Source organism: Schistocerca nitens, chromosome 5 (assembly GCF_023898315.1).
Source record: "Schistocerca nitens isolate TAMUIC-IGC-003100 chromosome 5, iqSchNite1.1, whole genome shotgun sequence".
Lineage (NCBI taxonomy): Eukaryota > Metazoa > Arthropoda > Insecta > Orthoptera > Acrididae > Schistocerca > Schistocerca nitens.
In genome coordinates, this window is record NC_064618.1 from 248,128,310 (window position 1) to 248,156,091 (window position 27,782).

At 39.7% G+C, this 27,782-nt stretch overlaps 2 protein-coding genes across 2 annotated transcripts in view; one reads left to right on the forward strand and one right to left on the reverse strand.

The window, feature by feature from the left end:
• LOC126259198 (semaphorin-5A) overlaps positions 1-572 on the forward strand; it is a 686,291-nt gene extending 685,719 nt beyond the window's left edge. The window contains exon 15 of the mRNA XM_049955789.1: positions 3-572. Within this exon, the coding sequence (XP_049811746.1) occupies positions 3-451 (449 nt within the window). The 3' untranslated portion in view covers positions 452-572. The remainder of the gene's footprint in view (positions 1-2) is intronic.
• A 349-nt stretch (positions 573-921) lies between these two features.
• The window catches only part of LOC126259199 (acidic amino acid decarboxylase GADL1), a 193,181-nt gene continuing 166,320 nt past the window's right edge, over positions 922-27,782 (reverse strand). The window contains exons 10-11 of the mRNA XM_049955790.1: positions 3,215-3,455; positions 922-1,254 (exon numbers count right to left, since the gene is read on the reverse strand). Of these exons, the coding sequence (XP_049811747.1) occupies positions 3,273-3,455 (183 nt within the window). The 3' untranslated portion in view covers positions 922-1,254; positions 3,215-3,272. The remainder of the gene's footprint in view (positions 1,255-3,214; positions 3,456-27,782) is intronic.

Consider the following 27,782-nt stretch of genomic DNA (forward strand, 5'->3'; position numbering starts at 1 on the left):
AGATCTCAACCCACTTGGTGTTCAGAGCAGCCTTGACCTCAAGAAAGCTGAATCTCTGTCTGTTGGAGTTATTCTCGGTTCTTGTGTAGCTGCCTTCATACTGGGTGTAATTCTGGCTGCTGCAGTTAGCTATTATTACCAGAAGAGGCGAAGACCGCGGATACCTGGCAGCCCACATTACATTTCATCGAAACAAAATCCTTATGTTACAGTGCCACTAAAGGAAACGAGCAGCCATTCAAAGCGGGCACCTTCAAATAGTAGCAATGGCTCCACCAGCAGTCCTCATAGGAGTGCAAGTAACCCTAGTGGAGGTATCTCACTGGGTACACCAAAGCTGTTCTCAAAACCAGCAGTTGAGTATGAAACTGCAACTATAAAAAGGAACAGTCATAGCCTAGCAAATGGGCAAATACGAGCTGATCTGGATCAGCAGGACAAATTCTTCTGACTAAATGCAAAGTGAATCATTTCTCTGATGCGATAACAGAGAAATTGTTTGGGATGAAGTGAATTTCTGTTTCAGTGTGCAAGCAACATAATTTAACAGTTTTTCACACGTGTGTGTGTGTGGGGGGGGGGGGGGGGATGGGTGTGGGTGCATGTGCATGCACTAGTGCATGCCCACTTCCATTTTTCATACAGTAACTTGAATGATATGGAGAATTAAGTAGATGAACATTTCATCTCGATTGTGACAACTACCCCCTCAAGATTTCAGTGCATCTGACACACTGCTGGTGCTAATAAATGACTTCTAAAGTTGTTGACTGCTGATGAAATGTCTGTTTTTCAGTATTTCAAAAAAGAAACAATGGTTCCTTCAAATGTATGTACATAAAATGAATGACTTGAGCGGACACTTGTTATAAGTGGTATCAAACTGTTGTATAACAATGTTATGGATGGTGAAAGAATTTACAAGTCCCACAAAGAGATTATCTGGTGATATCTTAAGTGTAGACTGCATATGGAAGTCTTATCTTCATACTTTGTGCCAATGAACTGTTTCTTGTTATAAGTGTGTATATATGTACATATCTTCTTTTGATGAATTGACAAATTCTGAACAGAATGTTATAAATATTTGTATATTTTCTGTAAATAGTATTAAGAGTTTTATTATTTTCATAAGACTTTAGACATATCACTAAATTTCCAGACTTTTTTTATGAAAGACATTATACAGCAACAAAATTAATGTGGCTCCACTGTTATTGTTAAGCTGCTGTGTTGCTGTCTTCTCGTGCATTCCTGCGACAAAAAGACAATTATCTTTAGAAATTTATTGTTCGTTTGATCCCAATGTTAAAAATTTTTCTGTGATATTCATAGCATTCTATATATTTGTCACATATAGCTATTTATATTCTCATGCAGTTGCAGGAAATTTTTAAACAAGGCTGCAAACTACTATAGATACTTTTACAGCACCATGTACAAGGTCTAAACCCTTCTCTATATTCCTTAGAATATTTCAACATCACAGAGAGTTTTAAATCTAACATTTCCTGCAGACACTAGCAAAAAAAGTTACAGATGTAATGCAATGGGATATTCTACTGAAATATATTTTCCATAATAGCTCAATATGCAAAAATTACATACGTAAACATGAAATAAAATCACACCACTCATCACAGTAATATACATCCACAATGATTCATGAAAATTATTATCATGAAGTGACAGTGAGAATTTGTATCAGTTCAGGAGGCACATTTGGAGAACCAAATGATTAAGGAAGCTAATAATGAAAGCAGGAAATCAACGTTGGAGTCACAGTCATGATATAAATTTTCATGTGTCTCTCTAGATTTATGAGCAGCAGTTATTGTCTGTTGTTTTATCATCTCCACCATCAGTGTTACACAAGGATAGAGATGAACACAGCTGTTACTGACGTATAATATTGTGAGAGCTGGCAATATATCTTCATCTGTGTCATACTAAAAACTCCAAAAGTCAGCCTGGTATTTCAACAGCTATGTTCAGTATATTACACAACTATGTGTTTCATCTTTGTTTAATACTGTACGTATCTTTATTACTAAACTTGCTATCATTCCCAATTATTTGGAAACATTTTTCTCAAAAGTAACAAGGAATTGAGAAGCCGTCGAAAACCAAATAGTGTAGAGTGGTGATTTTTCATAATAATGAAAGAAAAAAAGATAAATAATAAACAATTGTGACACATACTCTAAATTTGTTTTTTGCAAGTTGTAAAGGAAATGATTTGTAATAGTGATGGCATATAATAGTTCTGAACCTCATTAGAATTTCTGTTCACAAAGACAAAAAATACAGCTTAAGCTGAAGAACAGGATTTCTTGAACTAATTTTGTCTTTTGGATTTGACTGTTCTGCTCTTTTATTCTTTACGAAGTATTACTGCAAACTGTCATTATATTCTGGTTTTTGGATTTGATATGAATTCTCTACAATACATTAATGGATAAGAAGTTTACTAAATAATTTGACACAAGTTCATAACAGACAATTTAAGCTTTACATCATAGCAGTAATTCATGACAGAGAAAGCAATTTGTATATCAGGTCATTATTTCCAGATTATGCAGTTTATACGTAAAATGTATTCTGACATCACAGCATAAATTTCTCTAACAACTATTTTATACAAGAATTTTTATATGTTTGTCAAATAGTGTGGTACAGAATTGATCTGTATATCATTCTTACTTTTTAACTATGGTTATGTCTAACTGCAGGGTCCAGTATCTTTGAAGCTAAAAGAGGCAACATCAGATGTACATAGTTGTATTAATAATCTATGTGACTCATATTGAGTCTGAAAAATGAACTTATTTTTAAATATTTTATTAATAAAGAATTATAAAATATAACAGTTTTAGTTTCTTTGGCTCACAAACTCCTTGCCCTTAAACTATCATGCTAGGATTTTCAGGATAATACCAACTATGACCTACTATTTACAGGTAGCTACAGTCTTGAAATTTTCCACACAAGTCAATAACTTTATTACAACAAAATGAAATAGACTTAAAATAAAGATCATAGTAAGGAATCATGAGAAATCCTTTTATTTCTTTTAGAGGATGTAAACTTGAATTTCTACTCTGAATGCTTATTTTAAAATGTTTTGAGATACATGGAGAATGTAACATAAAAGTTTATATTGTATGACAATGTTACACTTATCCCCTGACTAACAAATGAAGTTTTCTCTTACCTGTTCACATCAGACACAAAATGACAATCAAATGGAGTCAGCGCCAATGAAACCGACATCACAGTTGTGAGCCATAGTGGTCTATTTGACTAATTATGAAATCCATATCATGGTGTGTGGGTGGGGGATGACATGTAGTGACAAGACGAAAGAAATTCTGAAATTTCTTTTGTTTTAATGGCTGGTAATTAATCATCACAGTGCCTGATGTAACAAGAGATTCTTTCAGTCTTGGTGCCACCTGTAAAGAAAAATTAACTGCAAATTAGTAAGTGTGTCCATATTTACAAACACATCCAAATAACATGAACATCTGGTCAGGAGCCTATAATTTTCATTTGTGATTCAAACACTGCATTTTCCTCTGGGATGTGCAAAACTGCTAGCACGAAAAACAATGACAAACAGTTTCTGTATGTTAAACAAACTACCAACAATCTTCTATAATATACTGTTTAATTAAAGACATTTGTTAGTTTCATTTTCTATTTAAAAGTTTTATCCACTACACAGGAAAGCATTAACTTCTGTTTATTACCATTACACACTTCACATACACAAAGTGAACCACCTATCTTTTTCACGTTGATTAACTTTTGAGTCACTGGAGATATTTATAGGATCTTTTTCTTCAATCATATAGGCACCGATTTTGTTTTCTTTTTTAAATGGAAAGATGGCAATGTATTGAATGAGAATAGCAGATGGAGTAAATATACATGGTATACATGAAAATGTGTGCTTCTGTAGCAACCGTTTCAATGGCACACCATCTGCAAGTTTACAACACTTTCAGTGGAGATTAACACGTGGTGTAACAATCATGTATTGCTTGCCTTGGCAGTACTAGTTTACAACCATTCAAATACTCACAACAACAACAACATAAAGATTGCCTTATTCAATGTCTTTTCACTCTGCAATATCTTGTCAGCCCTATTCAAGAATTACTTCATTGAACTGTCTCATACAGATTTGTTAGTCTGAAAAAAAAAAAAAAACCTCACAATGGTGCTATTAAAATAATCTTGGTGATTAATGGTGTTCAAAAAATTCAGTATTCTATGTTTCATAAGACCTGGTTATTACTTATGTAATTGAAAAGAAGTCATAAAGATCCTTAACAAGTCAAAAGTTATTTGCAATGAAAAAGTTAGACATTAAACAAAAGAAACCAGGCTGTCTCGTACCAGTGCAGATGCAGATGCAACTTGACTTTATTAGGAATTCATCCTGAGTAATGGCAGCTATGATTTTAATTCCCAAGTTCAGACAATTTATAAGTGAGAGGCTACTAAGCGACACTGTACATTAAGTACACAGACTGGACAAAAATATGGAAACACTGCATGCTTGAACATAGCTGCAGATGCTATCCATGCCTGCAAGTGGTGCTGTTGTACTAGATGACCAACAGCATCTTCAGAAAGTCCTCAATATGTTGCAAGTATCAGTTGTGGTAAGAACTGAGTTCTGTGTAGTTGTGAGTGCATTATGTTGGAGCTGAGTGAATTCTGATGTGATGCGATGTGGTGCTCATATGATGGGTGCTTGCATAACGAAGGTAGCTGAAGTGTCTGGTTTTTCAAGAGCAACCACATCAAAGATTTATTTCACTTACAGGAAAAGTGGAAAAACACCATCTGTAAATAACAATGCAGATGAAAGAGTGCATTGAGTGATCATGACAGATGGTTAATGAAGAGGATTGTAACAAAAAAGACGAGAGCTGCAAAAGTCACAGCAGAACTGAATGACACACTTGTGAACCATGTTAGCATCAAACCAACACACAGGGAGCTAGATAAACTGGGAATTGCAGGGCAAGGTGGAATTCCAAAACTACACTTCATGACGCAAATGTGTGTTACAGGAAAACAAAATACCAAAGCCATAAAACCTGGTACTACGTAGCAATGGAAGAATGCTGTTTGGCCAGAAGAGTCTTGTTTCACACTGTTTCCAACTTCTGGCCAAGTTTACATCTGGTGTACACCATTCCCAGTGTATGATGCAGAATGCTTGTGCCAAGTGTAAAATATGGTGGGGGCTCTGTGATGATTTGGGCAGCCACAGAATGGTATTCCATAGATCCCATGGTTACTCTGCATGGTAGCATTACTGTCAAGAATTATGTGACTTCACTAAATTCTTGCTAATACGGCCTCAGTAGTCTGGCCTCTCAGTAATCTGGCACACTTCCTGCTTATAGTTGTTCAGTCTGAAATGACACTTATAATAATGAAATTCCATGTGCAGCAATGTTGTTAGTTAATTACAGTGTTCAACATTCCTGTACACCTTGAAATTGTGGCTTTCCTTATGGATCATTATCATGGCTTCTAAAGGGAAACATGTTATGTTAGACCTCAAGCAGAAGCTCGAAATTAAATATAAACTGAACTGAGGCTCTTCGTAGACCATTGTAGCTAGCAAGAGTGGTGGACGAGCAACGATTTATGAGCAAACTTCAGCAGAAAAGAGGTAATCATAAGCTCACAGTAAAGTTATGATGAAACTGATGAAGAAGGGGACATGAGGATATCTCAAACTGCTAGTGCTGAAGCTGGAGATGTCTTCCTGGAATACATTATGCAACAATCAGAAACATGGCAGGACCTATGAAATGCTAGTATAGCCATTGTGTGATAAAGCATACTACCATCGGGTATCGTCATTGTGACAACTAAAACTTTGGGAGATGGTTCATAGCGAATGTTGAGTGATACTAATATGCATGTATCCACTCAAGGACTAAGATTTCTGCAAAAATGAATGCATCTTTTGATTTGATAAAGTGTGTTTATACTAAATTTTAGACACACTCAAGAATCTGGCACTTCCGCTAATCCGGCACCCATATGTACGAGGAATGACCGGTTTAGCAAGAGTCTAGTGTCTTTTGGATGATCAGGTCTGTCACATGGTACAATATTTCTTCCCCAATGGTGATGCTTTGTTCCAAGGCATCAGGGACCCTTCTCACATAGTTCACATCGTCCAGGGCCGGTTTTATGACCACAAAAATGATTTGTCACATCTCCACTGGCCACCAGAGTCAAAAGGTCTCAGTTTTACTGAACCTTTATGATCTACTTTAAAGAGAAAGGCGTGTGATCACTATCTACCAGCATCATCATTACCTGAACTTGCCACTCTTTTGCAGGAAGAAAGGTACAATATTCCCTTGAAAACTATACATGACCTCTGCTTACACATTATGGACTCGAAGCTGTTTTGAATGCCAATGGTTTCCCTGCTTCATATTAGGCATGGTAAATGGTAATGTGTTTTGTTTCTGGTATTTCCATATTTTTGTCCCCCCCCCCCCTCCCCCCGTGAAGGCTCGCTTTACTCAAATTGTTAGTCCCTAGAATACGAACAATATTTGGACAACTTCTAGTAAGGTATCATTATAACTTATTTTGGAATCTCTGTGGATTTCCCTAATGTCTGCAGCCAATTAAAAAATAGCTCATGTACCTCAATTTAGAACCCTGCAATGACATAAATTAAGAATGCAGCAATGAAGAAGAAATTGGTTTTGTTTCTTGTCCTTTAATTTCTCGTATTAAAATTTTGATTTTTATGATAACAACAACAACTGTTATGTGAATTTTACCGCCCATCATTGAAGATTGCGGACCTTGTGGGATCAGTTAAGGACAATCAGTTACTACGAAAGGCCGGAATTTACAAGATACCGTGCCAATGTGGTATGACTTACATAGGTCAAACCGCACGCACTGTGAAAGAACGCTGCACTGAACATCAACGTTACACCTGCCTTTTGCAGCCAAGCAAGTCCGCTATTACTGAACATTGTATTTCTACTGGACATTCAATGGAGTATGAGAAAACAATGATTTTGTCCACAGCAACGTCTTTCTGGGACTCCATTATTAAAGAATCCGTAGAAATACGACTGGCGGAAAATCTGTTAAACCGTGACAGTGGCTACCAGCTGGACAGTGCATGGAATCTCATCATCTCCACGATTTGCTCTAATCGAAGACGACAGAGTGCACTGACAGCAAACAGCAAACAGCAATGCAGAGGGCAACTGAGTTCCGCTATTCCACCAGCGAGGGCACTGCCAGCGGGCAGTGTGGTTCATCTATCAAGTTTTCAACTCATGCGCACAATAGTTACAGTACGCTATATATTGCGGAACGGAGGATGTTTTCGCCAGTCTGCGACGGCTCACCTGAAGATGACTGGCAGGCGCCCAGTTGAAATATCGTGCGAAGTATTGAACGACGAGCGGCTGCAAGCCCGAAATTTGTTTGAACAACAACTGTTATGACTGTCATTCATAAATGTCATGACAAAGTAAATTCATGAAATGTAAGTAAAACATAATGATCACTGAAAGTACCTATGCATGCTGTTCAAATATCATCTTTAAGTACCAATAAACTTTAAATATACAGCACTAGAACACATTTAACAAAGTGAAGATACACCCAGTTGTCTTCTTCAGGTGTTGCAACAGGTGGTCAGTCATTGACTGTTCTCCAGTCATATCATATTATTGGTTTCACATCACAATTAGTAGCTGGGTTTGACTTGCTATATTTGCTACACCTTTTGATGCATATTTGGTTTTCTGCACCTGTGTTGTAAAGAATTACTTCCCCTTGGTAATTTCCAATTCTGATGAATAAAATAGCCACAAAAATTTTAGCAAATACACTGTGCAGCACTGTTAAAAGGTTACTTTTTAGAAACCCCATAATTGTATCTTATTGTGATGCATTAGTTTCAAATCTGAGTCAAAGTTGTCCACAATATTCCTCTGTAATGGTGCAAAAGCATGTCATCCTGCAACATCACTGTCGGGCTTGGTGACACTTCAAACAGCAAGGTGTGGACACATGAGAGTAAAAGGCTAGAGCTCAAAAATTCATGTGAGATGTAATGTGGGTTAGTAATATTACATTGTGCCAAATTTGACCACAACTCTGCCCAGCACCACTGTGGATGTGTTACCTGTTGAAAGGTTCTCGTATTCCCTCTTAACCACATTTCACTGCTTCTTTTGATACCTCTGCGATGAGGATCAGAACTGCAATGCCCATCATGTAAATCACACAGTTTTCTTACAGCTGGCTGAGGAAACAATTTCAGACAGACCACCCGCAGTATTGAGACGAAATGGCATTGGGGGGTGCGATAAAGTCCACAATGAAAACACTCCTTCACTGGGGCACTGATTCTCACATATTTCGCTGTCTAAAGTGACAGTTCGCAGTGGTATGAGCAACAGGACATCATTCTTGACAACCTGAGACATTTCTTATATCCTCCATATGATTCACCCCTTCTCTAAGGACATTGTTGGCCTGCAACCACACTGAAAGTGATTGAACCCACTGAACTGCAGTGTGATTGCAATTTTGTTCTGGTGTACAGGGTGGAACCAGTTGGGACCATTCAAAACCAATCAACAAAACGTGAACATGATCCGAAGCAGCAAAGGGTATTTATGCTTTTCTTAGAACCCCTGTTTTACACCCTCTTGTGGCATGACCAAAGTGAAGGAGGAGGGGGTGATATTGACACATGTGTGAAAAAAATGGCAAAGGGCCCCTCTGAGAGCCCCAGACCAGCAACACCCTTGGTGACAACCACACACCTTTGTTGAGCACTTTAAAAATGTACCTATACAGGGACAGCCAGTCACTGATTACTAGGTGATGACATGACAGGCTTTCCTTTCTACAATTCTTAGATTGTGCATGCAGCCACTTGGTGCTAGGTGAGGGGCATAGTGCCACTCAACTCGGTGCTGCCCAAATTTGTGTTTGTCATGCCGGTGCCTAGTGAACTGTGTCTGGCTGTCTCTGTATAGGTAAATTTTTAAAGTGCTCAGCAAAAGTGCATGGGTGGCACTAAAATGAAATGCCTCAGAGAGACCCTTTGCAGTGTTATTCATACTATTTGCACATGTGTCAATGTCACAGTCCTCCCCCCCCCCCCCCCTCTACTTTGGTCATGTCAGAGGAGGGTGTGGAACAGGAGGACTGAAAAAACGTAAGAATCTGTTGTTGCTTCAGATCACATTCAAATTTTGTCTAATGGTTTTGAATGGTCCATAATGGTTCCACCCTGTACACCAGAACAAAAAATGCAATCACACTATAGTTGAATGAGTGCAGTCACGTTAAGTGGGGTTGTAGGCCAACGATGTCCTTACAGAAGGGTTCAATTGTCCAGTGGGTGTCAGCAGAGTCAAAGGTTGTCAAGAATGTCATCATGTTGCTCATCACACTGCAGATTTTCGTTTTTGACTGCAAAATGTGTGGTATCAATACCCCAAAGAAACAGATTATTTCAATGACATCCTTTGTGACACACTGTGAGGTCTTTTCATGTTGATACTGAGTGTCAGTGTGCGTGAAATTTTTACCTTGGCCACCCACAAGAAAACGGCATGATTTCAATGCTGGGCATTCTGGTACTGACCTCCATTACAAAAGTGTCAAAGGAAGAATTCAAATATGGCTAAGAGGGGGAGTGACAACCTTCACATCGTGTGACGCTTCCACAGTGGCACTAGGCAGGGTTGTGTGAAATTTGGTGCCAAAGTCCCATCATTAACCACATTACAGCTCACATTAACTTCTGACGTGTGGCCTTTTTTCACATGTGTCAACACCTTGCTGTTTAAAGTGTTGTTGAGACCTCAAGCCATGCTTTTGCACCATTACAGGGGAATGCTGTAGGCACCTTTAAGCCAAATTTGAAACTTCTGTGTAGCAATCAGGGATAACTACAGGGTTTTGAGAAAGTGACCCTTTAACTGTGTTGTGTAGTGTAGATTGATATACCAAATAGAACTAACAGGGGATACTGAATATATACAAAGAAAGGACATACGAATGGTCACAGTTTTGTTTGTGGCAGACTCCTGAAGTTACATGCAAATTATTCATCAAAAACCTACATACAAAATTTCAAGAACCAATATTACATGAAGAATCTAAAGATATTCCTCAGCTCTCTACATATTGCTCCCATAAGTTCCATGAAGACAAAATTAGACTAATTACAGCACTTATGGAGGTATTTAAGCAATCATTCTTTCAATGCTCCACACACATTTGGAACTTGAAGAAACCATAAATGTGCTACCACACTATGTACCCTCTGCCATGGACTTCACAATGGTTTGTAGATTATGTATGTTGAAGTAGACCAGCAGATCTCGTGCTTTACTTAAATTACTTATCAATTTTTCAGACACTACAATGTTGAAGCTGCTTTATTTTGGTTTCATTGAAGGTTACTCTAAAAGAGAAGGCATACTGAAAAATTACTATATCTATAAAAGAAAATTTATCTCAAGGCTAACTTTAGTGGTGTTCCAGTTTTACTGGAAGACATTCATGGTTTACTTACTCACTGTATGTCAATGAAACACTTTCACCATTTACATAATTGAAGTTTTGCTCTATAATTGGAATATAATCATATCAACTGTATGAAACAGAAATAAGAACAAAACAAAGGCTTTTAAAATTGTAATGTTTGCTTATGTCATGAGAATAGTAATCAATGGTTTGCAGTCAACATTGTAGTTGATCAGGCTTGTAACTGGGTCTTTAGTAAAGAATACTCATTTCATATATTTCCAAACAAGTAATCATCATGAAAGTAATTAAATACATTAAATGAGTATCCATGTGTTTCATTCCTTTGGTCCAACTGGATTACAAATTGAAATCAAATAAAAATAATAATCTAATCAACTCCCCCCCCCCCCCCCCCCCCCCCCCTCTCCCTTGAACCATGAAGTTTGACTTGATGGGATGGTCTGTGTAGATCAATGATGAGATAGCCAAACTGTAGGTGCAATCAAGCAGGAAGAGTATTTGTGGAGAGACTTATTGTTCCTGACAATGGGTAGCAGCCTTTTCATTAGTTGCAGGGGCAACAGTACGGATGACTGACTGACCAGGCCTTTTAACACTGGCCAATGTGGCCTTGTTATGTTGGTACTGCAGCACAACTGAAAGCAAGGGAAAACTAAACTTTTTTTTTTATTCCCAAGCATTTGCAGCTCTTTTGTATGCCTTAAAGAAGATGGCATTTTCCTGATTAATATACTCCTGAGGTAAAACCATCGTCTATTATGAACTCTGGGTGAAGACTGCTCATAAAAAATGAAATAAAAAACTGGTGTTTACAGGTTGGAACGTTGAATATCAGAGCCCTTAAATGTGTAGGTGGAGAAATGGGTAGGTTGAGGTTAGATACAATAAACTTAGCGTGCTGTCTGTAGAAACTGATTTTCTGGTCAGGGAAGTAGAGGGTTATCAACACAAGATTAAATAAAGGCATACATAAGTAGGTCTAATAATGAACAAGGAATTAGAAATGTATGTGAACTACTATGAACAACATAGTGAGTGGATCCCACCCAACACAGACACTAAGTCTGGGCAAACCACAACAGTATAAGAGGCATGTCTACTAATCCCGCAGTTTACGAGAACATTGAGAAAAAATGTTTGATGAGATGAAAGATGTTGTTCAGTACATAAAGAAGTATGAAAATTTAATTGTGATGGAGGACTGGAATTTTATAGCGTAAAAAGGAGGAGACAGTTAACTAGTACAAGAAAATGGACTGGGAAAAATGGACAGAAGGGAAGTCACCTGGTAGAATTTTGCACACATTCCTGATACACGATTTGAGAATTATGAAAGAAGGTTGTATATTTGGAAGACTCTAGGATACACTAGAAGGTTTCAAGAAGTTCATATCATGATGAGACATGGATTTAAGAGCCAGGAGCAATTACAGACTCTGATTATAGTTTATTGGTTATGAAAAGCGGGTTAATGTTGAAGAGATTACAAAAGGTAGGAAATTATGTAGGTGGGCTCTAGTTACCTTTAAACAGCCACAGATTGTTGAGAGTTTGCAACAGGGCAAAATGTGACAACTAAGTGAAACAGGGCAAAGGAATGCAATAGAAGGGACTGAGTCTTTTTTTAAATTTTATTTTACTTTTTTAATTCATCAGCAGACAATAACTACTGTATTGATTTTGCCCAACTTTGGAATATGAATTAGTGAAGGTAGCAGAGATAAAACTAGACATAAAGAGAGGGACCTGCAGGAATCCTCAGATAGCATAGGAGATATCAAATTTGATTGGTGAACGGAGAAAATACAAAAATGCAGCAAACAAAAAATGCACTACAAAAGAGAGGTGCCCAAAAATGAGATTGGCAGGGAGTGCAAAGAGTAGTATTAATGACTACTTGAATTGTAAATACTGCTTATAGGAATATTAAAAAAATGTCTTTTGAAAAGTGAATCAGCTGTATGTTAATCAAGAGCTCAGATGGCAAGCTGGTACTAAGCAAGGAAGAGGAGGTCGAAAGGTGAAATGAATATAAAGAAGGGGAGAAACTTGTGGACATTATTATGAAAAGAAAAGAGCAAGTGGGTGAAGATGAGATGGGTGATGTGATATTGTAAGAAGAATTTGACAAATCACTGAAAGACGTAACTCAAAACATTTATGGGTGCCAAGATGAACTTGTACTGCTGTCGTCAACTGTGTAGGCTTACACTTATTTGGGTCTTTTAAATTTTTCACAACAATAGGCCTACGCTTATTCAAAACAATCATTCTCTAACATCATTATATAATTATGAGAGAAATACACTATTTCTGACAATTTTCAGATGCTTACAAAACTATTGTCTGTGCAAATTATGTTGACACTCAGCACAATGGTATTTGAAAATTTTGGTAAATTATGAGTGTTGCAGATAATTTATTTCATAGTAAATCAGCATCTGTGATTCATAGTTACTGCCAAAGAATAGATCACCCTGAAATTCAGTGTATATCAACACCACGAAACATACATTTTTGAATTTTTGGAAGTTACTACTGTCCTGTGCATAACTGATTCATAGTAAATTGGTGTTTGTGATTTAGTTACTGTAGCACATATTGTAAATTACCTATTGTGTTACTGGCAAATCTAGTTTTCCCTTTAAAGGGGAATATATTATCATAAATTGAGTCTACTTTTGAGTTTGTTAGTGACACTAATCAACTTAAAAAAGTTTTAGGAAACAAGTAATTTTTGCCACAGGTTTTTCTGTTGCCTTAATAGAAATCCTGTTTCATGTATTTGCTTCATTTCTTATAGGGAATTAATTTTTTTTTTTTTTTGCTCAACAGATTAAAAGATAGTCAGCAGGTTTAGTTTAAAATTATTTGCTCACTGTCCTGTAACACATTGCACCAGCCACAATGCAGTCCCACTGTGAATGCTGTTTTTGTAAACAGAATGAGTTATTTGACATTCTTAAGCAGCTGGAAATTGCCCTGACTACTGTCAAATGATTGGCAGTTGCTGAGAATCGATGCATTCGTTCCTGAAAGTCAAGTACTGGTACCTGAGGTACCCAAGGTACTGTGGATTCTATATCCTCTGCAGAAAGTACGGTATCTACGATTACTCATCCACTTGACTGCGAGTGGCCTGTCAGTGGGAGATCTAGGCATGCTGTACAGGGTAGGCAGGTACCAGGGAGGGCTGAGGGTGTTATACCGATCCACCTAATCAACAAGTTCGAGGTAGTTTCTTCCAGTGAAACTGAAACAGAGCCAGTGGGACTCCCTTCATCTGTTGGGAATTGTGTTTTGTCCTGCGTCAGGAGAAGGCAAACACAATAGGGTAGGGGCCTATTAATAGACTGACAGTCCAAATGTATGGAAAATACTGGTACCCTTATTAGGGAATGACAGCAAGAGGTCAGGAAAGAAAACTGACACTCAGTGTGTGTGTTTGCAGGCCTCAATCAATGTGTTGGAGAGGCTATTCTGACAGCAATTGAGGGAACAGGGTGCAGTCAACTGCAGGCTGTGGTGCACATTGAAATGAATGATGCCCATTGAATGGGCTCTGAGGTCATACTTGGATTGTTCCAGTGACTGACAGAGAAGGCTGAGAAGACCAGTCTTATGCACTGAGTTTCAATGAGGTTCGCAATTTACAGCATTGTCCCCAGAACTGATCATCATCCCCTGGCTCTCAGTTGAATGGAAGGACTGAACCAGAGACTTTGAACATTATGTGTCGAGCTAGGCTGCGATTTCCAGGATTTTTGCCATAGGGCTGGGAATTGTAGGGTCCCCCTAAATGGGTCAGGTGTGCACTAGCACTACAAATCAGAGGTTGCTATCCAGGTACCAGATTGGGTGCAGGGAGCACACAAGTTTTTTTTTTTTTTTTTTACATTAGGCAATTCTCCATCCAGTTCAGATAAGGGCAGCTACAGGAGATACAGAAGTATAAGGAAAAGAGCCAAAAGAATGCTCCCCCCCCCTCCCCCGACAGAGAAGAGTATTAAAATACTAGTAGTTAACTGCCAAAGCATTCGCAATAAAGTGCCACAGGTTGAAGCAGTCCTAAAAGGCAGTGAAGCTCATATAATATGAGGAACAGAAACTGATTGGCACCTGTAATTGATAACAGCGAATTTTTTGGCAAAAACTTAAGTTTTTATCAAAAGTATAGGCTAATGGGAAATAGAGGTGGTGTATTTGTTGCAGTAGACAAGAAACTAAAATCCACTGAGATAGAATTGAAGCTATACGCAAGATTGAGTGGCCAAGACTCAGTATCAGGGATTGGCATCAAATGGTAATTGGATCCTTCTGTCACCTATCAGTCTGAACTTTAAAGAAAAGCTAAGTTTACTTGCAGGTAAGTTCACCAATCACACTGTTATTGTCAGTGCAGGCTTTAATCATCCAACATATATTAGGAAAATTACAGTTTAGTTAGAGGTGGCTGTTACAAGACATCTTGTGAAATGTTTCTAAGCACCTTCTCTTAAAACTATCTAGAACAGGTAGTTTGGAACTCTACTCAAGATGGAAATATACTAGATCTAATGGCAACAAACAGACCTGACCTCATTGAGGATGAGTACACTGAAACTGGTATCAGCGATCATGCGGTGGTTGTGGCAAAAATGATTACAAAGGTTAAACAGCAACTACAGGTAGAAAGATATATATATTCAGTAACCAAAATAAAAAAAGAGAAAGAGGGGGAAAAAAGAAAAACAGTAGAGTTGCATGCCAATAAGAAGCTTGAAACATTCAGCACAGAACATGAGCATGTACAATTACTAAGGCTCAGGTTTATAGTTATCCATGATCTTGATAGATATGTACCCAATAGAACACTTCATAATGGGTGGGCCCTCTATAATATCCAGCCACTATAAAGAAACTTCTGAAGAAACGGAAATTACTGCATAATAGGTGTAAAACCAGAATACAATAAAAAGATCTTTCACACAACCCAAAGAAACTGTGGTCATATGCACCAAAGTTAGTGTCCAGTCACTCATGAATGAGACAGGAACTAAAACTGAGGATAGCAAAGCAAAAGCTGAAATGCCTAACTCTGGCTTGAAATGTTCCTTTACAAAAGAAAACCCAGGTGTATTGCCCCAGTTTAATCTTCACACCAATGATAAGGTGAGTGAAATACGTATTAGTGTCAGTGGTGTTTAGAAACAGCTGAACCCATTACTGCAGAACTCCAGAGCCCAATGGAACCCCTATCAGACTTGATACTGAATTTGAGGCTGAGTTAACCACTCCTTTAATTATAATGTACTGTAGATCTAGTGAACATAAAACCAACTCCAGTAGTCTGAAGAAAATACAGGCACACATTTTTACAAGAAGAGTAATAGAAGTGATCCACAAAACTACCATCGAATATCCTTGACAATGATTTGTTGTAGAATCTTAGAACATATTCTGAACTCAAGCATACTGAGGTACCTCGAAGAGAATGACCTCCTCCATGCCAACCAGAATGGATTCTGCAAAAATCAATCATGTGAAACCCAACTCACACTTTTCTCACATGACATACTGGAAGTTATGGATCAAGGCAGTTAGGAAGATGCAGTATTTCTTGATTTCCAAAATGCATTTGACTCAGTACCACATGTACACTTATTGTTAGAAGTACAATCTTAGGGCATACCAAGCGATATTTGCAACTGAACTGAGAATTTTTTGATAGGGAGGACACAGCTTGTTATCTTGGATGGAGAGTCATCATCAGATGTAGAAGTAACTTTGGGTGTGCTTCAGGGAAGTGTGAAATGGCCAACCCCTACAAACACCTGGGTGTAACACTTTATGGGGCTATGAAATGGAATGATCACATAGGCTCAATTGCAGATAAAGCAGGTAGTAGACTTCAGTTTGTTGGTAGTATACTGAGGAAATACAATCAGTCTATAATGAAGATTGCTCACAAATGACTCAGGTGGCTCATTATAAAATATTGCTCAAGTCTGTGAGACCCATACCAAATAAGACACATTAAGTTTCAGTCAGGCACACTGGAAAGACACTTACACATTATGTTTGGCCAACGCCTTCATCAGAAAAGGACACACACACACATTCATTCATTCAAGCAAGCACACCTCAGGCACACATGACCAACATCTACAGCAGCTTGGACTGGACACAGCTGTCACATAGAATGGAAGCAACAATCTGGTAGGGGTGGGGAAAGGGTTGGGATAGCAGGATACAGGTAGGGAGAGAGAAGAATGCTGTGTGAGGAAGTGAGCAGATGCTAGACTCACCACAGGCACAGTGTCCGGAGGCTGTGGAGCAAGGAACTGGGCAATGAGGGTATGGGTGTGGGGTGGGCGGGAATGGGGAGCACAACAGGAGAGGAATGGGGAAAGGGAAAGATGGGCAGGTGCACTGGCAGAGGGCGGTACACAGAGACAATGGGAGATGAGAATAGGGAGGAAATAATAGGACAGAGGGAATGGAAACTGTTGGGTGAAGGGTGTACGTACAGTAGGTTACTTTAGGTTTAGGCTGGGATAATTTCAGGAGTGCAGAATTTGTTGTGTGGATAGTGGATAACTTCCATCTGCGTAGTTTGGAAGAGCTAGTGGTGGCCAGATGGCTTGCATAACAAAGTAGCTACTGAAATCGAGTATATTATGTTTAACTCCATGTTGCGCCACAGGGTAGTCTACCTAGCTCTTGGCCACAGTTTGGCAGTGGCTGTTCATCCTTGTGGATAGCTGGATGGTAGTCATACCAATACAAAAAGCTGTGCAATGATTGCAGCAGTGTTGGTATATGACATGGCTGCTCTGATGGGGTAGGATAAGTCTAGACAGGACTGGAACAGGAAGTGCTGGGCAGGTGGATTGGGCAGGTCTTGCACCTCAGTCTTGTGGCAAAGGGTTAGGATTGGGAGTGGCATATGGATGGACTAGGATGTTGAAGACATTGGGTGGCCAATGGAACACCACATTTTGAGGGGGTGGGAAGGATCTTGGGTAGGATGTCCCTCATTTCAGTGCATGATGAAAGATAGTCAAAGGTGGTGATTAATGGGTTTAAAGTGAGTAGAGGTGTAGAGGGAGCCATCAGAGAGAAGGAGTTCAACGTCCAGAAAGGTATCATGCTGTGTTGAGGAGGACAGGTGAAACAGTTGGGAGAGAAGATTTGAGGTTGTGATGAAATGAAGACTCTTGGCCCTGAGTCCAGGTCATGAAGATGTCATCAATGAACCTTAACAAAACTAGGGGTCTGGCATTTTGTGAGACTAGGTAGGTTTGGCAGTGGCTGTTCATCCTTGTGGATAGCTGGATGGTAGTCACACCAATATAAAAACCTGTGCAATGATTGTGGCAGAGTTGGTATATGACATGGGTGATCTGATGGGGTAGGATAACTCTAGATAGGACTGGAACAGGGAGTGCTGGGCAGGTGGATTGGACAGGTCTTGCACCTCAGTCTTCCACAGGATATGAGCCTTGTGGCAAGGGGTTGGGATTGTGAGTGGCATACGGATGGACTAGGATGTTGAGGACATTGGGTGGCCGATGGAACACCACATTTTGAAGGGGTGGGAAGGATCTTGGGTAGGATGTCCCACATTTCAGTGCATGATGAAAGATAATCAAAGCCCTGGTGAAGGATGTGGTTCAGTTGTTCCAGTCTGGTGTGGTACTGAGTGACAAAGGGGGCACTCCTTTGTACCTGGTCCTTGGGGGGCGGGGTGAGGATGGGGGATGTGAGGGGAAATGGCATGGGAGATACATCTGTGGACTAGGCCTGGGGTAGTGCATGCCTATGAAGGCATAGGTGAGACCCTCAGCATACTGGACAAGGGAGTTTTTGTCAGTGCAGGTACACCATCTCCAAGTGGCCTGGCTGTATGGGAGGGGCTTTTTGGTGTGGAAGGGATGACAGCTGCTGAAAATCAGGTACTGTTGGTGGTTAATGGGTTTAAAGTGAGTAGAGGTGTAGAGGGAGCCATCAGAGAGGAGGAGTTCAACATCCAGAAAGGTATCATGCCGTGTTCAGGAGGACAGGTGAAATGGTTGGGAGAGAAGATGTTGAGGTTGTGATTAAATGAAGACAGGGTCTCTTGGCCCTGAGTCCAGGTCATGAAGATATCATCAATGAACCTTAACAAAACTAGGGGTCTGGCATTTTGTGAGACTAGGTAGGTCTCTTCTAGATGGTCCATAAACAGGTTGGCATAGGAGAGTGCCATGCAGGGCCCTTAGCTGTGCTGCAGATTTGTTTATACACCTTTCCTTCAAAGGAGTAGTAGTTGTGAGTTAGGTTAATGTTAGTGAAGTGTTTGAGAAATGAGGAAGTGGGTTTGGAGTCTGAAGGACATAGGGGAAGATAGTGTTCAATAGCAATAAGGCCAAGGGCATGAGGGACGTTGGTGTATAGGGAGGTTGCATCACCAATGACAGTTAGGGATCCAGGAGGTAAAGGGACAGGATGGTGGAGAGTTGAAGAAGGAAGTAGTTGGTTTCTTTGACGTGGAAGGGTAGATTATGGGCAATTGGTTGGAGGTGTTGCTCCATGAGGGCTCAAATTCTTTCAGTGGAGTGCAATAATCTGCTACAAGGCGCATAAAAGATTTTTGGGTTCATGGATTTTGGGAAGCATATTGACGATGGGTGTACAGGGTGTCACAGGGGCGAGGAGGGAAATGGATTCAGGGTAGAGGTTCTGGGAAGGGCCTAAGATTTTAAGCAGGGATTGCAGGTTATGTTGGAATTCTGGGATGTGATTACTCTGGCAGAGTTTATAGATGGAGGAATCAGATAATGGGCAGAGGCTTTCCACCAGGTAGTCACAGCAGTTCATAACAACAGTGGTGGAACCTTTTTCTGCAGATAGGATATTGAAAATACACAGAAAAGGGCAGCATGAATGGTCACATGCTTGTTTGTCTTGTGGGAGAGTGTCACAGTGATGCTGCAGAAACTGAACTAGGAGTCTCTTGAAGATAAATGTAAACCATCCCAAGAAAGTCTACTTACGACATTTCAAGAACTGGCTTTAAATGATGACTCTGGGAAAACACTACAACCCCATATGTATCAGTCCCAAAGGAATCTTGATGATCAGATTAATTACAGCACACACAGAGGCATTTAAACAATCTTTCTTCCTGTACTCCAAAAGTGAATGTAGTGGGAAGAAACCCTTATAAGTTGCACAGTGGGATGTACCCTTTTCCATGCACTTCACAGCAGTTTGCAGAATATAGTTGTAGATGTAGATGTAGATGTAGAAATGATATAAAATTGACCATCCTAACTGTATAGTATTCCAGTCCATCCCTACACCATTCCTACTTCCAATCCTGTGCCACACGAGTCATTTCCTGCAGACAGCTCATACTCATATACCTGCCCACTATATCCTATTACTGCAATCCAGACACAGCTATTAGTTGTCTGATCTTAGGGCCACATGTGAAAGCAGCCACATCATCTACCAGCTGTAACCATCCATAAATTTGTCAAACATGGTGCAGGCTACAACATCAGTGACATCAACAACATCCATGCCTCATGGATCCCCCTACCCACAATGCACCAGCTCCCCTAAACTGCACAAGTGGGAACCATCCCTCCAGCACATTTTTCATTCTCACAATCCTTATGACCAGAATCTATACTAATCAGCAAATTCTATCTCTACCCCCCCACCCCCCAAATCCTTTCCTCTCTTCTCTCTCATTTTATATTTAATTCCATTCTTGAAATTGTATTCTTCCTCTATTACCCCCTCTTCTTATCTGTCCACCTCTATGCCCACATTTTTGTGTGTGCCTCTGTACCATACAGATGTTTTCTGCTGGTAAGTGACTAACTATCCCTTTTGTTTGTTTGCTGTTTCCATTCTGGTATTTCCATTGTCATACTATTTTCTTCTGATTGGCACTCTTCCTTCCAGAAACATAGTCTTTTCCTAACTTCTTTGTGGTTGCACATTTCAAGTGCCTGTTGTTGAGACAGTCAATTACACAAGTGACTGCCATACTGCCAAGCCATTCCCCTCTCAACCATGTTCCTTATTTTACAAATTCATTCTTTCATTCATTGTGTCTTTTAGAGAACATCAGGAAACATAACCTTATAACATTCAGGGATGTGGACTGAGTCAAGGTATATGTTGAGAAAAAAGACCTTTGTACTTATACTAAAGTGTCCCACATAAGACCAGAATGCCCCACTTACCAGTTAATCAATTCCAGTCCAACTGCTTGTGAAGTGGCAACATTGTCTCAAAAGTTGGTTACACTGCATTTTATTGGAAATTTGAGTGCAGCTGTGTGTCTGTGCATCAGTTGTGAAAAGCTCGTATTGTTGAGTTGTTATATAAATGAGTCAGTTTGCATTAGAACAGTGAATTGGTATTGTGCAGTGTTCCAAAAAAGACAGGCTCCATTAAGGAATGTAAAGAAATGTTTTAAGCAAAATGTCATGGTAGGAAACTCCCAATGACCAATACTATTCAAGATCTGCGCACAAAATGGAGGGTTGTAGAATCCGTACACAATGTGCAGAGGAACTGGCAACCTATAGTGATGACCTCTGAAACTATAGACTTAATTTTCATGGACATTACAGCAAGTCCCTGCAAGCTGGTAATGAGGTTATCACAGCAGGTTGGTGTATCTCTTACATCATATTGTCTTGTACTAAAGGATATGAAATTAAAAGCCTGACATATGATTGTGGTGCAACAGTTGAAATCTGACGATCAGAAAAAGAGAGTTCATTGTTGTAAATGGCTGTTAACATCAATTACTAACCATTACTTGGACCCCTTCCTTCACTTCACGTCAGATGAGGCCTGGTTTCATTTGTCAGGTTGTATAAACTTCCATAATTGCATATACCAGTCACTGGACAACTCACATATTCTACACGGAGAACCTCTCCACTCAGAGAAGATAGGTGTTTGGTGTGCATTGTATGACATGCCCACTGTTGGCCCCATATTTTTCAATTACACCTTAAATAGTGCCATGTATCTAAAGATCTTTGACACTTTCTATGCATAGTAAACAGATGCAGAGAGGCTGTATGCAGTATTCCAACAAGATGGTGCAGCAGCTCACATATCCAAGCAAGTATGGCCTGCATCACCAATGTGTTCCCTGGAGACAGACCTGGCCACCAAGGTCCCCTGTCTAAACATCATTTGATTTTTATTTATGGGGCACCTTAAAGAGCAAAGTGTACACTGACAATCCTCAACCCTCACACAACAGACAATCTTAAACAGTACATCACAAGAATAATTAAAAACATCACACCTGCAGAATTACACTGTGTTGCTGGTAACATCATCACACAAAGTCACCGATGCCTGAATGTCCATGGCCAACACTTCCAGCATCTCTTATAATAAACAGTAACTACATGTTTCCTAACATCACTATTATCTACACTTTTAAAGTCAGTTCATAGTTACTTCGATCCTGGGTGTGGGGCGTACTGGTTTTATGGAGCAGACCCTGTATTTTACAATGCACTATCACTGCACTTAACACTATTTGTCCTTAGCCCAGCTACATTTCACTTACAACATTAGAGTGAAAGCCTGGAAAAAAACTACTACTACTTCCTGAATTATATCAAATAACTGATGTTTGTCTTCTACTTTTACCTTAATATTTACTTTATTATACTGACATCTGTAACAACTGAGGTGTATTTATAATGCACTACTACAGGCCATGCAGCTTTATGATCAATACTGCTAGTTGCCATACAGCTACATCCCTGAATGCAAATAACAGATAATGTCTACAAAGAGTGGCTAATGAAATAGGTTTTTAAATTTCCATTGGTTTGGTAGGTATTTCCAATTTCTTCCTTAATATTAATGCTGAACACCTTTCCCTTTTACATAATCCTTTATTTCTATGTGAAACACAAGCCCTGAAAGCTCGCAGTGTGTAGCCACACACAAAAGGCAGCTGTTAGTGCTGAAGCTAAGTGACTAAAAACAATAGCTGTCTATATGGTTGTCATAATAATGAGGTGTCTCCTTAAAGGAGTAAAAAAATTATGTTACATGGTACATTGTGGAGGGTGCTCACAGTACCTGCACCAAGCATACTTTAACTGACAGGGTTCTTCTTTCTCCATATAGATTTTAGATAAGGAGGCAATATCTATTGGAAACTATTTTTTTTTATAACTACCTCTTGTCATGCCCCAAAATGAGAAACGTCCTATCTACTACCCTCCCCATCCATCCCACAGTGCTATTCTGTCACTCACTGAACTTATACAAAATCCTCATCCATCCCTACACAACCCCTCCTCCCAACTCCTTGCCCCAAGGCTCATATCCCTGTAATAGACCAACATGCAAGGCCTCTCTCATACATCCTCCCACCACCAATTACTCCAACCTTCACAAGCATCACTTGTCCCATCAAAGGCAGAGTAGCCTGTGAGACTTGTCAAGTGATCTACTAGCTAAACTACAAACTGTGACAACCAACCAGCTATCTGTCTTCATGACTGGCCACCAACAAACTGTGGCTTAGAAACAGCTGGACCACCGAGTTGCTGAGCATGCTGCTCATCATACAGTTCTTCACTTTAGTGACTGCTTCACGACCTGTACCATCTGGATCCTTCCTGCCAACACCAGCTTTTCTGAATTTTACAGGTGGAAACTCTCCCTGCAATTTATCCCGCATTCCCATAACCCTCCTGATCTCAACCTTCATTAGTCATTGTCCTGCACCCACGTATCCCTTCTCTATTTCCACTTCAGAGCCTTCTATTCCTCATGCCCACCCACAGCCTTTCCACTTCTCTCCTTTTCTCTCCCCCCCCCCCCCCCCCCCACACACACACCTGTACCCTGCTCTCTCTGCCTCCTCCCCACCCCAGCCTCCTCCTTACCACCACCACCTTCCTCCCACCATAAGCAGTTGCTCATTTCACAGTCTGGCCCTGGCAGCCAGGGACAGCACTCGTGTGTGTCAGCTGCATTTACATGAATATGTGTGTTTGTGTTTGTATGTTGTCTATTTCAGAAGAAAACCCTCTGGCTGAAAGCTAAGGTGTTTAGTAGTCTTTTTGTTTTGCTTGCCTGCGACTCAAAATCTCTGCTATATGATGAGTAGCAATCTATCTTTTTTATAATATTGTCATTATTGAATTCTGGACTTTCCACTGTTTGAAAATAGTGTTTGTTTCTTGTATTGCAATTGTTTGGCGTAAAGTGATTTTTATCATCTACAATGAAAACCATTGTGGAGCAAATGTACTAGAAAGTAAGTACAAAGGATTCCAAGATTCTTGAAAAGTGCTCCACACATAATGTTCTTATGGCTCATTTCTGTTGAATAAATAATTTCTTTACTTTATGCACATTCTTCCAGAGGATAATTCTGGAGGGCAGTAGGGAGTGAAATGTGAAAAATAAGCCAACACTTTTGTCTTTCATTAACACAGTCTACTAGGAAAACTTTCTAAACTATGTTTATTGTTTTGTAAATCATTATTGATTGATGAAGGAAAGAAGTACAAAAATGTTCAAGGAAATTCAGGAATACAGAAAAAAGTCACTTAGAAATGAAATAAACAGGAAATGCAAAGAAGCTAAGGTGAAATGGCTGCATGAAAAATGTGAAGAAATCAAAAAAGAAATGATTGCCAGAAGACTGACTCGGGACACAGAAAAGTCAAAACAATCTTCATTGAAATTAAAAACAAGTGTGGTAACATGAAGTGTGCAATGGGAATTCCACTGTTAAATACAGAGAACAGAGTGGATAGGTGGAAAGGGTACAATGAAGTATAAGAATCAGAACTTAAAAGAGCTTTGGAAGACTTAAGATGAATAAAGCAAAGGGATAGATAACATTCCATCAGTATTTCTAAAATCATTGGGAGAATTGGCAACAAAATGACAGTTCACATTGGTGTGTGGAATGTATGAGTCTGGCAATATAACATCTGACCTTCGTAGAAATATCATCCACACAATTCTGAAGATTGCAAGAGCCAACAAGTGCAAGAATTATCGTGCCATCAGCTTAACAGCTCATGCATCCAAATTGCTGACAAGAATAGTTTACAGAAGAATGGAACAGAAAATTGAGGATGTGTTAGATGATGATCAGGTTGGCTTCGGGAAAGGTAAAGGCACAAGAGAGGCAATTCTGATGTTGCTGTTGATAATGGAAGCAAACTGAAGAAAAATCAAGGCATTTTCATAAGATTTGTCAAACTGGAAAAAGCATTTGAGAATGTCAAACAATGTATGATATTTGAAAGTCTGAGAAAAATAGGGGGTACGTTATAGGAAAAGAAGGGTAATATACAATACGTACAAGTGCCAAGAGGGAATAATAAGACTGGAAGACCTGGAATGAAGTGCTCAGATTAAAAAGGTTGTAAGACAGGGATGTAGCTTTTCACACATACTGTTCAATCTGTATATCGAAGAAGCAATGGTGGAAATAAAAGAAAGGTTCAAGGGTGGAATTAAAATTCAAAGTGAAAGGATATCAATAATAAAATTCCCTTATGATATCGCTATCCTCAGTAAAAGTGAAAAAGAATTACAGGATTTGCTGAATGGAATGATGAGTCTAATAAGTGAAGAATATGAGTCGAGAATAAATTGAAGAAAGACAAAAGTAGTGAGAAGTAGCAGAAATGAGGACAGTGAGAAACTTTACATCATGATTGGTTAAGGAACACTGCTACCTAGGCAGCAAAATAATTCATGACAAACGGAGCAACTAGCGGTGGCATTTCTGGCCAAAAGAAGTCTACTAATATCAAACATAGGCCTTAATTTGAGAAAGAAATTTCTGAAAATGTATGTATGGAGCACAGCATTGTATGATAGTGAAACATGGACTGTGGAAAGACTGGGAAAGAAGAGAATCAAAGCATTTGAGATGAGGTGCTACAAGAGAATGTTAAAAATTAGGTGGACTGATAAGGTAAGAAAGGAGGAGGTCCTCTGAAGAATCATCGAGGAAAGGAATATGTAGAAAACACTGACAAGAAACAGAGATTGGAATATATCCAGTAAAAACTGAGTACATAGGTTGCAAGTGCTACTCTGAGATGAAGGGGTTGGCACAGGAGAGGAATTCATGGTGGGCTGCATCAAACCAGTCAAATGACTGGTAGACATTTCAACTTGTTACTTAGCTGGACCCCAATGATAATCCAAGGTTCTGTGTATGCTATACGTAATCCTACTTATTTTATCTCTGTTTTCTTAATTAGTCCTGTCACATACATGCTACACAAAAATGCTGTGTTCCATCATGCCAATCCCAATTTATCAATCCTACATAATTAATTATTATCATGTGCATATTCTCTAGAACACGTATATTTAAAACTGATCATTTACTTTTTTTGCTATTGTGCAACTTTTACATTGTCATCTATGCATTATTAACAATCTAATTTCCTTCTTATCTACTTTATATCACAATAATAACAGAAACCAAAACATTGCATTGAAACAAGCGTTCAGTTTATAGTGCTGTGGAATGTGCGAAAAAACCACAAATTGGCATTCATAAGAAGAAAAACAACACCAAAAATGCAACAGGAGCGTAATATGTAAGAAATTGTCCACACAACTTGCCACTGATGATGCCTTGCAGAAAATAAAGGCGAAACGCGTATGACACTAAAATTGTGTTTTATTCAGTTGCTGTCAGACGGTCTATAAGTAACAATTATCAATATACCGTAATATTACACGCAACTGAGGAAGACAGGACTACAAATGTTGAAGATGTCAACAATAACTTATTTCAGAAATTATTTCCCATTACTAGCCAAACCCCCCATGAAACCTCTGCCATTTAATAAAAAGTATTTTTGTGCTATTCAAAATCCCAATAAACCATACTCTGCCTGAAATCCTAAAATTCTGACTGGCACTTAGTATCCTTCCCAATGGATTTCTATTCATGGCTGACTCATATGTTGGAGACTGGTACAGGTGAAAACTGATTAATACCTCAGGACACAGTTGTTGCACTTAGGGGATCATAGCATTGCATACGATGTGATTATACATGGCTACAACAAGCTGATCACCTATTCTATTAAGCATTTCAAGCCTGAGGGCTTTGTACTCACAAATATTGTGTTCGAAAGCGCTGGCAGGTCGATAGACACACAAACAAACACAAACATACACACAAAATTCAAGCTTTCGCAACAAACTGTTGCCTCATCAGGAAAGAGGGAAGGAGAGGGAAAGACGAAAGGATGTGGGTTTTAAAGGAGAGGGTAAGGAGTCATTCCAATCCCGGGAGCGGAAAGACTTACCTTAGGGGGAAAAAAGGACGGGTATACACTTGCACACACACGCATATCCATCCACACATATACAGACACAAGCAGACATATTTAAAGACAAAGAGTTTGGGCAGAGATGTCAGTCGAGGCGGAAGTGCAGAGGCAATGATGTTGTTGGTTCAAAAATGGTTCAAATGGCTCTGAGCACTATGGGACTTAACATCTGTGGTCATCAGTCCCCTAGAACTTAGAACTACTTAAACCTAACTAACCTAAGGACATCACACAACACCCAGCCATCACGAGGCAGAGAAAATCCCTGACCCCGCCGGGAATCGAACCCGGGAACCCGGGCGTGGGAAGCGAGAACGCTACCGCACGACCACGAGATGCGGGCTGATGTTGTTGAATGACAGGTGAGGTATGAGTGGCGGCAACTTGAAATTAGCGGAGATTGAGGCCTGGTGGGTAACGGGAAGAGAGGATATATTGAAGAGCAAGTTCCCATCTCCGGAGTTCGGATAGGTTGGTGTTGGTGGGAAGTATCCAGATAACCCGGACGGTGTAACACTGTGCCAAGATGTGCTGGCCGTGCACCAAGGCATGTTTAGCCACAGGGTGATCCTCATTACCAACAAACAATGTCTGCCTGTGTCCATTCATGCGAATGGACAGTTTGTTGCTGGTCATTCCCACATAGAATGCATCACAGTGTAGGCAGGTCAGTTGGTAAATCACGTGGGTGCTTTCACACGTGGCTCTGCCTTTGATCGTGTACACCTTCCGGGTTACAGGACTGGAGTAGGTGGTGGTGGGAGGGTGCATGGGACAGGTTTTACACCGGGGGCGGTTACAAGGATAGGAGCCAGAGGGTAGGGAAGGTGGTTT